This window comes from Tachysurus fulvidraco, chromosome 13, assembly GCF_022655615.1.
Source record: "Tachysurus fulvidraco isolate hzauxx_2018 chromosome 13, HZAU_PFXX_2.0, whole genome shotgun sequence".
Classification (NCBI taxonomy): Eukaryota; Metazoa; Chordata; class Actinopteri; order Siluriformes; family Bagridae; genus Tachysurus; species Tachysurus fulvidraco.
The window spans coordinates 13,115,301-13,127,844 of record NC_062530.1 but is presented as its reverse complement, the minus strand read 5'-3'; the positions used below and the strand labels follow the sequence as shown (position 1 = coordinate 13,127,844).

Genomic DNA, 12,544 nt, shown 5'->3' with positions numbered 1-12,544 from the left:
TGAAAAAACACACAAACTAAATGAATATTACAACACTCAATATGTTACATGCATCTAAAGCATGCATGTAACATATTGAGTGTTGTAATATTCATTTAGTTTGTGTGTTTTTTCACTATAGTCTATACAGCAGAACTGTAAATAAATTCTTGAGAAGCTTCTGGAAACTGACATACCACTGCCATGAACCTCCCATGGCCGTATTTAAGACACATTGCTCTCTCCATTAAGGGAATGCTCCACAGTAGCTACATCTATGTTTGTGGCAGTCTTGTACATGACCATTGTATTCGTTTTGTCTTCTGCCAGCTTCCCTCAAAGGCGGTGGCGAAACTTGCTGCTGTCTAAAAAAACATAAAGTACAGGGATAGAAGTAGTCTATAGGTAAGAATGGAATATGTACTGTATGTGTGTGTGTGTGTGTGTGTGTGTGTGTGTGTGTGTGTGTGTGTATATATATATATATATATATATATATATATATATATATATACACATATATATATATATATATATATATACACACACACACACACACACACACACACACACACACACACACATACAGTATATATAAATAATTAATATTACTTTATGTACACACGTTATATAATTACTTTTATAAAAAGGATTAAAATAATAAATAAGAAATATAATACTATTTGTATTTCTATGTATTTATTGAGTAGGATGCATACAGTAGCTTGATTTTTTTCAATCTATTACATTATATATTTATACCATTCTGACGGTAGAGGGTTTGCTTCCGCTGCCTCACACTAAGGTAAAGACCCTCAATTGACTGCTGAAGTCCTCTGTGTGTGGTGCCTTGACTGGCATGAGATGTATCTGGTGTCTCTGTATAATTAATAGTGAAAACAAATTCACTTTTAAAACACAGAACTGTGTCAGTGTTTGAATTTATACATAAAACTCATTTTAATCCAACTTCATCGAACTTGGTATGTGCATTTCCTGCAGGGAAACTGGAATATAAAATAAACCAGACATATATATGTGGCATAACATTGGATGTCTATGGTGGCAGGTGATGTGACCAACTGTTGTAATCCATCGATGTTCTCAGCATGATGATCTTTGGCTGCTCTTTAATGTCAAACTTAAAATTTCAAAGAGTATTAAAAAAGGAAATTTGTTGTTTCTTTTATCTGGTCATGCTTACCATCAGCTGCCCATTCCTTCACATCAGAGAGCCACTGTGACACAAATTCATCTGTGCAGTGTAGCTTTGCTTTGAGTTCATCTAGCCTTGTAGTCTCTGACAAGTCTGATTAACAATGTTAATAATACAATAATCAGGACTAAAACTTGCCAAGTGCACACAACAAAAGGACACACAAAACAATTAACAGTAGACTTACCTTCACATATCTGGTGGAAAGTGCCTGATGTAGAGAGACTTTTTTTGTGGTTCCACCCCACTGCATGCAAAGTAACCATGTCCACCAGTGCTGTTGAAAGCAAATAATGAGGTTATGATGCTTAATCTAATAAAAGTATGTAGGAATTTTGCAAACACTCTGATCACCTGCTTTGGACATATATTTGGTAGTCAGGGCACAACATGACAGGTAGCTGTTCACTTGCTCCACCTCCTCTCCGGCTGTTGTTCCTGCTCCTTCCTGGTTCCTACCACTCCATTTAATCTGTTAGTAAAGGGTGGAAGAAATCCAATCAATTCAAGTAAATTTTATTTATATATCCCTATATCACAAATTGCCTCAAAATGCTCTACAATCTGTACAAGAAATTGTAAAGCAAAAAAGGCTACCTAGTATAGTAGCCTTTTCATTTCATATTATTAATGTGCGTGTAAACATTACAAATGTACATATGTTGCAAATATATTATACATACCTCACACTTTGTAGCATGGGCTCGAGCATGCATTATGCTGAGGAAGGGTTTCATTTCGGTGAGCTCCTGAAGGGCAGGAAGGACTCGAGCAGCTTTCTCCAAGTATGGCCAATATTTGCAAGCCACATCATAGCAAAGAATTTTGCCTTGGCTGGCATGAGCTCCTTCTGAAGATACAGGGGGTAGGCAAAAATCTCCCCTCTGTAAATATTAAGGGCCTTCAGAAGGAACCCATGGCGACACACAGCAACCTCCATCCCCTCTTCATCCAATTTGGAAGCCTTCCTTGACGTCTCCCTCGCTGCTGTCCACTGGGAGTCCCCACATGTGCCTCTTCCCTGTGTCTATGACACACAAACACAGCAAATCAAATAAAAGCAATGGTGTCTTACAATATGTAGCATTTATTCTCTCAATTTGATTTTAGAGTACTTGGTAGGCAGAAGTAGTTGAAGTGGGGAGGAAATCAAGGTCAGACACATATGTTTTTTTTGTCAACTATTTTGTCAAGTTAAGATAAAAAAAACTTGCATTTCTCACTGCTTTCTGTATGGTGTCGACAAATGTAGACACCACACTGTCTTCAGCCACAAAGAGCCCTTCAAAAAAACTAGGATCATCAGAGCTGAGAAAGAAAGAAAAATAGAGAATCCATCCATTACATATATAAAGTAAATAAATAAATCAATAAAAAGACAAACAAAAACCACCTTGTGTTTCGGTGAAAGCGATATAGCTTTCTGTTCCCATCGGCAGAAACAGCCAACATTTCCGGCGTGCAGGCTGGGCAGGTGAAAGGTGCACTACAGCAGAGCTGGTCTTCTTCAAAAGAAGCGTAGAAAAACTCCAAAAAGCTCCGCTGCAGTGCATCACCGTTGATATGTCCATTCTGGAAGATATATAGAAAGAAATAGTATTTGTGATGTTGTCTGCTTATGGAAAGACATGTTATAAGTAATAATTACACTTACTCTTCCTCCACACTTAGTCCGATGCTCCAACAGCTTTGCAAAGGCTTGTCTGGAGAATCCTGGAGCGATGACCTTGAGCTCCTGAAAGGAGCTCAGGAGGACCAGTGTATACAGCGTTGAATTGCTGACAGAGGCTGGACAATATCCACTCCTAAGGAGGTCCTTTGAATCAGGAGTCCACTGCTGCTGGCATGTTTGGCATTCATATAGTGGCTGATGCAAGTCAAAACGCCCTTGGAACAAAAAAGTTAATTTAAAAAATAGGTATGTTCTCATGAAAGTCTTAATGTTGCTGTTCATGTGTGTCAGCAGCCAGTTACAGATAATCAAAATTAGTGGTTTTCTTTCTTTTTGCCAGCTTGCATTTTGCCAGCTTGCTAATGTTTATTTATCAATAAACATTTACTACATATTTTTTTTAAAGCAGTTCATTCTGCACATTGTGAATGGTTGAGAGACATTGCTTAAGTTCCTATAATCCCAGTATAGCACTCATACTTCTTGAGAAGTATCACACCTACATTGTTTACATTTGTCTAATTCACTAAATTCCAAATAGCTGTGTCGATTGGACTTCATCCTGGAAGCATGCAAAGGATGTAACTGCTTTGCAACAGCTAACTATTTTTTTTGTTTGCAAAGGACAAAAATAAAAAAAGATGTATTTGTATTTGTTCCAGTTAATGTCAATACCATGGGTGTTGACGGGCACAATGTCACAGCACACCAGTATGAAAAACATCAAATCTAAAATAGAAATCTAAGTAGTGTTTATTGTTTTTACCATTGATGGTAATCAAAATCACCGGTTTGCCTGGTAATACAGTGAAGTTTGTGCCTTCACAGGAGCAGTCTGGCACCTTCACAGTTGGCAAAATGCAAGCTGGCAAAAAGAAAGAAAACCACTAATTTTGATTATCTGTAACTGGCTGCTGACACACATGAACAGCAACATTAAGACTTTCATGAGAATGTACCTTGCTCATGGGTGCAATATCCACCTTCTCCTTTAACGATGCATGAGGTTGGAGGAATGGCTTCAAAAAGCCCATGAATCACACTTTCCCTGTTGTGGAGTGGCTGTTTTTTGTGATGCAATACATCACAGTCCCCACAGAACCAATCCTCAGGAAGACACTCTCTGCACCTAGGGAGAAAAAAACAAAACAAAAAAACATTCTAATATTAATACATTATTTCAGGTGAATAAGGTAAGGTGTAAGGTGTTAACAGCTTGAATGAGCCTTGGCATAGAAGTCTCTAACTCAGGGGATGGAGCTCCAATCTTCCAAAATATATTCCCTCATTTACATATGCCAGAGAGCATGATAGGATGTTAATTGCTTAACTCATCATGCAATATAGCTGTCTGAAATCTAATACACTCATCCTTCCACATTCATTATGTTTTTACTTTATTTGTCCCCCATCTGTATGTTCAAGTATAACATGATTGAGTTATATAAAAACTCTGACCTTGCATTCAGCTATAAGGCGGTCAAGTTCCATTTCAAGAACCATGCGTCTCCCCTCTTGGTAATGGGGGTTTTGTGGGTCAAATACATATCTGGTGGCCATTGCAACACAGACAGATACAGACAGACAGACAGACTGATAGACAGAGAAAAATAACAGACAAGTAGACAAAGACTATGTCACGAACTGCCGTGAGACTGGGATATAATAAAAGGAGAATAAAATAATACAGATGGTCATGACATCGTATTGTTGAATTATCAAGCACACTTTCGTGTTTATGTATTGAAAGAAAGATGAGGATGTCATTAAAAGAGAATTGGCGGTGGGTCATCATGTAGTTTTAGCTGACGTCTTCAACACAGTAAAAGTATGTAGTAAAAACCATAGCACAAAGCAATATAAACAAGGATAAAATCTCCTGGTTGAATGTTGAGTAATGTAGTGCTTAAAAAATGAATAACAAATGAGCAAAAACAATGCTTCCGAGTGGCAGAAAAAAAACGTGGTGCAGACACGAAAGATGCTTCCCATTGAAATACATTAGATCGAAAGTCCGTGCTGAGTGACATGAAAAAAAGGAAAATTCGTCTCCACGAACACAAATCAAACAGATTACATTTCGTGACCTCTGTCACGAACTGCCATGAGACTTGGTTGGTTTCAACTGACAGGCAGCGTGTCTTTTTTCCTTTGTATTATTCTGTGTAAACTTTAGAGATGGTTGTATGAGAAAATTTCTGGAGATGAGCAGTATATGATATACTCAAACAAGTTAACCTGGCACCAACAACCAAGCTACAGTTAGTCACAGAGATCACCTGTTTTGAAAGTTGATGCGAATCACAAAAAAGAAAATCTGCTGGATTGTATCTGCATAATTGAATCTACATTGCCCTGCTGCCAATTAATAGGTGTTCCTAAAGACTGATACTCTGATTTCTTTTTCATGAATGTATATAGAGGTGTCCAAATGGATGGTGACAATTTTCTTATTTTTGCTTCTGTATACCATCAAAATAGATTTAAAAATGAAAGCAATTAATGTGATTTAAGTGTGTGTTTGTACCTTTGAGGTGTTATACACTATATTAAATTCAACCTTTTGGAATTAATTTCAGTGTCTGTTTCTTTTCACAGCTTTTAAAAAAGTAACTAATCAATTCACTTAAAAGCAGTTCCATGTGCCTGCTTACTTCTTTCATTCTTACAAATTAAGGAGATAAAAGGTCTAGAGTTTCACTTCCCTAGGATGCCATGTTGCAGGAGACCGCATGATTAGCATGATTACTAGCATTTAAAATTAGCTCTTAACAAAAAAGAAATATCCAGAACATGAACACAGATAACTTGACTGAGGAAGACTATGGTTAATATAGGTTAAATAGGAAAATGTGAAGCGGACTTTGCAAAGGACAGAGGTGCCAACTAGGTGTGTGGTGCAACCTTGCAGTAAGTGTCTGGAGGAGGTGAGCAAGATTTGGTGATTCTAGTGGAGCTGTGCAAACAAAGACAAGAAAGCAAGGAATCAGTGGGCTGCGATGCCAAGACTTGACAATAACATGAAGGACATACAGTGTAAATACTTATGTACATACTGGAAAAAGTGAAGCAATGCGAATATTCACTTACTGTAATCTTACAGAAATATGGAAGTACACATTGGGAAGGCACACCACCTGCTGATTGCTAACCCAAAAGATAGCACAGACATTTAGTTGGAAGTTGCAGGTGCACAGTAGTGCATTTTCCTCAGATAGGGCAAGCACAAATCTCTGATAATCTCTTTTTATCTGTCTGAACTTATATGAGGTCTGGAACTGTAGCATTTCAGTTTAAAATAAGGTGAATTTTTTAATTTGTCTGTTGATCACCATGCACATAATATATTGAACTGTGGAATAGAGAATATATAAATAAATGGTCATGCACCTATTAAACTCAATCTATCTTTGGGTAACTCCCAAAGGATAAAACCATCTGCAATGCTCTGAGATTCTGCTCTGTTTCTTACAAATTGGGGCACACCACCAGGAACATGCAAAGAAGTTTTTCAAAACTCTTGGGAATAGTTGATAGTTTTTTGCAAAACTATCAAAACTTTTATATAACAATATTAGCAGCTCAATCAAACTAAAATATAAAGATCAACACAGTTTAGCTTTATCTTTTTATGTCAAAAGCTCAAGTATGCCCAAAGTCTCCTTTTTTTAAGCTGAACTAAAGTCTATGAACAGCATTCCTACATAAGTGTCTTTATTGTCCAGGTGGGTGAGGGCTAAATAAAGGGCCATGGCAATGGCATTGTCCGTGAAGAGGACGATAACTGTAGGGGGTCCAGTGAGGGTGGTAACTGGGTCTTGATTTGCCTCATGACAAGCTTCTCAAAGCACTTCATTACAATGGGTGTGGCGATGGGATGATAGTCATTGAGGCAGGACACTGTAGACTTCTTTGGAATGGGGCTGATGGTGGTTGTCTTGAGGCAGGTAGGAACCTGCTCAGGGTTCCCTGAGCACCCTGCCAGGAATGTTGTCTGGTCCAGCAGCTTTCTTTCGGTTAACTCTGTGTAGTGTTTTCCTCATGTCAGCCGTGGATAGACAGTGTACCTGCTTGGTGGGGGGTGGGAGTAGGGATCTGCACCTCAAACCATGAATAGAAGTCATTCAGCGCATCTGTGAGGGAGGCATCTCTATCACAGGCAGGTGAAGCTATCTTGTAGTTCATGATTGCCTGTATGCACTGTCACATGTGCTGGGTGTCTCCGCTGTTCTGGAAGTCGCTGTGGATTGTCTGGGCATGTGCGCGCTTTGCTTCTCTGATGGCTCGGGACAGTTTGGCCTCTGCTGTTCTTAGTGCTGCCCTGTCCCCTGTTCTGAAGTCTAGGTCTCTAGTCATGCACTTTAGCAGTCATCCACGGCTTCTTGTTTCCAACGCATCATCATGTAGCTTGGTTTTTGCACGATTTCTGTATTGTACTACAAGTAACTTCTGGCGGTTGTATACTGTACCTGAACATAATAATTGGGCTTAATTAATAATAGCACCATATTGTATCCGGAGTGGCTGCTGTGTGCTACTGCCGTGCCGCCATCTTGGAACAGATGAATATACATTTGACATTTAAAATGTATATTCATCCTATATTTTACATTTGAATATAAACAAATGTGTGATAATGGTTATTAAAAATGGTACATCATTCATTTGTAATATTTCTGTTAAAATCATGTAACATACTAATAACTAAAGACTTCTAAAGAAGATGTCCTTCCATTTTTTTTTACATTATAGATAAAACTCAAAAGAAATTCAAATCATGGCTTCAGAGAGATTTATCCATAAAGGATAGAATTTTACTCTCTAAGGTTGAAGGTCTTTCCAGACTCACTTATGCAGCTTTCCCATTACATTTTGATGACACTATTTTTTTAATTTTTTTTTTGAAAATTGGTTTAACAATTACATCATCTTAGTTGGCCAATTACCCAATAGCCAGTTATATACTTACACAGAATTTCTCTCTGCTTATTCCATTCCTGTATTTGCAAATTAACTCATTGTGTTTGGAATAAATATTGGAGTTATATTCTTCCCAGTAAAAACAAATGTACATAAAATATGTTTCTCATTTGCTCATCACAATAATAAAAGTCTTAGAGCACTTTTTCAACTCTTTTTCACTGTACCTCATGTGATGTCATTAGTATACCGTGAAAAGTCTTGACTTTTAAATACATTAGAATCAACAAGATAAGAGCAATTTAAAGTACTGTATAAATATTGTACTGTCAAATCCTTTATTTCCGTGAGATTTAAAAAGGACATTGACACCAGTTGGTCTTTCTGTAACAATTTGGTCAGTTATTGTTGTTTTTAGTTTTTTTCCCTTAGTTTTGCTTTTCTTTTAAATACATTCTTTTTGTATTCTTTGACTAGAAGGACAATAATATTTTATAATTGTATATTTAATTGTATACCCCTCATTCTTTTATTCAAAAATGACATTGGAAGACATTTTGAAAGTATTACATAAGTATTCTAAGGCTGTTCGAATGTACTGATCTTTTTATCCTCCCTGGCTATGTTATGTTGGATTGTGTTGATCATCTTTGTTTGACATAAAGTTTCAACACAGTGGTTCTTAGAGCCTGTGGCAGGGACTAAGAACAATAATGACTACTAAAACAACTAAGACTATCAAACACCACGTGTGAGAATGATGACTGTGTTCGATACTACACAGCTTTTACCCTCACTTTGAGGCTGCAGCTGACAGTGCTACTGGCATAAGCAGCGCTAATAGTGCTAGAAACAACATGCCTACGGAAAAGGTGTGAACGGTTGCCATTTGCCAGTTTTCTGCTAAAAAAAAACAGCATTGCTGGTCCAGCATAAGGTATGTTTTGCATGCTGGGATGGTGGTATGCTGGTCCAGCATTAGGTGCTGGTTGCTGGTGTGCCGGCCGACCAGCCTGGGATGTTGGTGTGCTGGCCAACCAGCTTGGGATGGTGGTATGCTTGTCCAGCATTAGGTGCTGGTTGCTGGGTTGCCGGCCGACCAGCCTGGGATGCTGGTGTGCTGGCCGAACAGCCTGGGATGCTGATGTGCTGGCCGACCAGCCTGGGATGCTGGTGTGCTGGCCGAACAGCCTGGGATGCTGGTGTGCTGGTCAACATATATTGTCTTTTGGATGCTAGTATAATCCCAGCAAGACCACAACAAAACAAATTTGTTACATATCACATTTCTTAGTGCATATTCATAGTTAAATAAAGACCAAGACAATTTTCTACAGAATTGCAATTCACTTTTTAATAAAGAAAAACAAAACATTCTGGATATTCCTGTCATTTGCATGGTTTTCTTTATAGTGCTATATATATGTATATAAACAATGACAAGGACAATGACATTTGCCATCACACTGTAATTTACACACGTGCACAAATAACATTACACAGTATAACCTTTACAACACACATTTTTGGTCTTAGCTTCCGCTAGTTAAAGTCCTTAACTTCGCTAGTTGAAACAACTGCCGTGCAGCAGTCATCCAGGTACCTCACGTATGCAAACATTCTGATTTCCAGTGATCAGCAGATTCGTCGTGTAGAAGCGGAAGCTTTTTATTTACCCCAAAACAAAATCTTAATTACGGTGGCAAAAACATGATGATCTGGAACACGTGCACTTATACTAATTTCGATAAACACTGTAAAGTATATAATGTAGTCAAAAACATTGCTGGATTTATTTTTGGAAAGTGCAGGAACTACATTTACCTTCGTGAACATAGTTGCTTTAAACGTTAACTACTTCTTAATTGAGACAAATGGATTATATATATCGAACCCCCAACCCTGGAGGTGTGAGGCGAACGTGCTAACCACTAAGCCACCGTGCTCCCCCCATAAAATATTAATAATGTATAATTCATAATGTACAATTGGTCAGCCAGTGACTCACGGGATTACTGTGGATGGGGCCACCCGGAGACTGTCATGTCTTTTTTTGAGCCATTGTTGTGTCAGTCAGCTGTATGGTCTTAACTCAGTGCTGTATGGTTTGCAGTTAACTGATGCATGATGTCATGGTGACATTAGTGTGACATTCATGTGGCCCATAGGATGACCCACTTGCATTTTAACAAATCCTTGAATTTTCATATAGAACCACATTTATGCCAAAATACTAACATTTGTGTGGTGGCAACCAGGACCACAGAACCACACTTATGCCAAAATACTAATATTGTGTGTTGGCAACCAGGTGAGGAATACAAAGACAAGTGTGTCTTGCCTACAGTCAAGCATGGTGGGAGTGTCATGGTCTGGGGCTTCATTTCGTGCTTCCAGCACTGGGGAGCTACAGTTCATTAAGGGAACCATGAATGCTAACATGTTCTGTGACATACCCTCTCTCAGGAGACTAAGCCGCAGGACAGGATTCCAACATGATAATGACCCCAAACACACCTCCAAGATGACCAGTGTCTTGTTAAAAAAGCTGAGGGTAAAGGTGAGGTTGGGTAATGAGGGTGAGCTGAGGGTAAATAAGGGGCATCCTCAAATGGAAGGTGCAGGAGCGCAATGTCTCTAACATCCACCAGCTCAGTGATGTCATCATGGAGCTGTGGAAGAGGACTCCAGTGGCAACCTGTGATTCTCTGGTGAACTCCATACGCAAGCGGGTTAAGGCAGTGCTGGAAAATAATGGTGGCCACACAAAATATTGCCAAACTTGGACATTTTCTTGTTTGGGGTGTTCTCAGTTTTGTAGGAAGCGGTTTGTAAATATAGAAATGAAGGATGGGGAATTTTCTTTCTCCCCAAGACTGTGTACACACACAAAACATCATCTTGCCAATATTTTGTAGGTCACCCTTGTTCTGCTTAAATGTTTGTGAGTCCAGATGACCTGCTGTGTTACCTGCCATCAAGATGATACTGCCATTTGGAATCAATGTTGCCATGAAGGGCTGTATTTGATCTGCAACAATGTTTATTTATTGTAACCTGTTAGTCTCATATAAATACTAGTACTGTGGAAAAGTTTTAGGAAGGTGTAAAGAAATTCTGTAAAGTAAGAAAACATTAAAAACATATATTTTAACTGTTCATTTTTTATCAATTTACAAAATGAAAAGTAAATGAACAGAAGAAAAATCTAAATCAAAGCAATATATGGTGTGACTACCTTTTGGCTTCAAACAAGCATCAATTCTTACACGTGCACACTTTGTAGACTTGCACAAAATCAGGGATTTATATGATCAGGTGTATGATTAATAAATTCTATCAAGCAGGTTGTAACGATCAATTTCATATGTATTTTAAAACACAGTCATTAACTAATACAGAAACAGTTGTGTAGAAGGCTTACAACTCGGTGAGGAACAGCCTTCATGTCACTTCACAGGTCATGCACCATGGAAAGACTGAGAACAGCAACAAGACACCACAGCAAGGTCTCTCGCAGGCAAAAAGCAGACTTCAAGATATGCTGTTCAAGCAATTTTGAAGAAACACAAAGTAATGGGCAATGTTGAGGACTGTAGACACAGTGGTCCTACAAGGAAACTTAATGTAGCAGATCGAAGACACATTATATTTACTCCACTTCAACATCAGAAGATGTCTAGTAGTGCCATCAGCAAAGAACTTACAGAAACCAGTGAAACAGCCCTGATCTCAACATTATAGAGCCTGTCTGGGATTACATGAAGAGACAGACGTTTTGAGGCAGCCTACATCCAGAGATATAAATTATTAATAAACTATTAACACTTCTATTTTTGAAAGCATTCTACAACAAGGCAAGCGTGACATCTCTATTTATATTACATATAATATAATATAATAAAAAATAAAATAAAAAACACCAATAATGGGGGAGTTGTTGAGTTTGGTAAGGATCACTGATCGCAATTTAACCAAATACTAAGTATTTGTTTAATTTCCATTTATTAATTTGTGTGTGTGTGTGTGTGTGTGTGTGTGTGTGTGTGTGTGTGTGTGTGTGTGTGTGTGTGTGTGTGTGTGTGTGTGAGAGAGAGAGAGAGAGAGAGAGAGAGAGAGAGAGAGAGAGAGAGAGAGAGAGAGAGATATTATGACTGGTGTTTATTATAAGTGTTTGTTGCCTTTTTGGACTCATTTATCATTTGTAATGTTGGCTCCCATTTAAAACAGTTCAGCTCAAGCCCAGCCATTTTTAGGGTCATGGTGGAGGACAATGTCCCGTCCAGAGATGAGCTGTTTCGTGTTAACGAAAATAGAAAATACCCTCTCTAATGAATGTTTTTTTTTCATTGGTTGTTGCGTTAAATCTTACCCATACACAATAGTGCTATTTTCTGATTCGCTATTGTATAGCTTCTTTTTTTGATTGGCTGTTAAGTGACTAAGAACTTCAGGTGAGACGTGCTTGATTCCTGCCCGGTTCCATAGAGACAGCGGTGCGGACTGATGGGACATTTTGGGCGCTGCGGAATATTAAATATATGACAAATAGTCAAAAGGTTTTTCTGTGTGAGAAATATGATATGTGGCGGGAGAGCGTGACACATACTGAGGTGGCAGAATACATAGCAGAACAAGAACATTTACTTGTTGGGTTCATTCTTATGCAATCTTTAAAAGTTAGATTTAAAAACAAAATGTTTTATTTACTTGTTATTATTCAATTCACCTTCAGAAAATCTTCAACAAACTTCAGA

General features: G+C 38.3%; 1 protein-coding gene and 1 long non-coding RNA gene across 2 annotated transcripts; both read right to left on the bottom strand.

Moving 5' to 3' along the window:
• Window positions 1-293: 293 nt before the first annotated feature.
• On the bottom strand, window positions 294-1,273 carry LOC113652379. Its single transcript, XR_003442879.2, has 3 exons — window positions 1,184-1,273; window positions 742-858; window positions 294-344 (listed from the first exon to the last, which is right to left on the bottom strand). It is a non-coding gene; the product is annotated as an uncharacterized LOC113652379 (long non-coding RNA).
• Window positions 1,274-1,567: 294 nt separating this feature from the next.
• Window positions 1,568-7,052, bottom strand: LOC113652341. Its single transcript, XM_047822798.1, has 9 exons — window positions 6,935-7,052; window positions 6,719-6,845; window positions 3,827-3,996; window positions 3,634-3,732; window positions 2,850-3,082; window positions 2,589-2,767; window positions 2,410-2,503; window positions 1,879-2,222; window positions 1,568-1,667 (listed from the first exon to the last, which is right to left on the bottom strand). Exons 1-8 carry the CDS (start codon window positions 7,050-7,052, stop codon window positions 1,929-1,931), a joined length of 1,314 nt encoding a protein of 437 aa, XP_047678754.1. The 3' UTR covers window positions 1,568-1,667; window positions 1,879-1,928.
• Window positions 7,053-12,544: the final 5,492 nt, after the last annotated feature.

Coding starts and splice junctions, on each gene's coding strand:
- LOC113652341 (XM_047822798.1), bottom strand. CDS start 7,052: ATGAACTACAAGATAGCTTCACCTGCCTGTGATAGAGATGCCTCCCTC. Junction 3,733..3,826: donor ATATTGCACCCATGAGCAAG/GTACATTCTCAT, acceptor TCTTTTTGCCAG/CTTGCATTTTGCCAACTGTG. Junction 2,504..2,588: donor CGCTTTCACCGAAACACAAG/GTGGTTTTTGTT, acceptor TTTCTTTCTCAG/CTCTGATGATCCTAGTTTTT.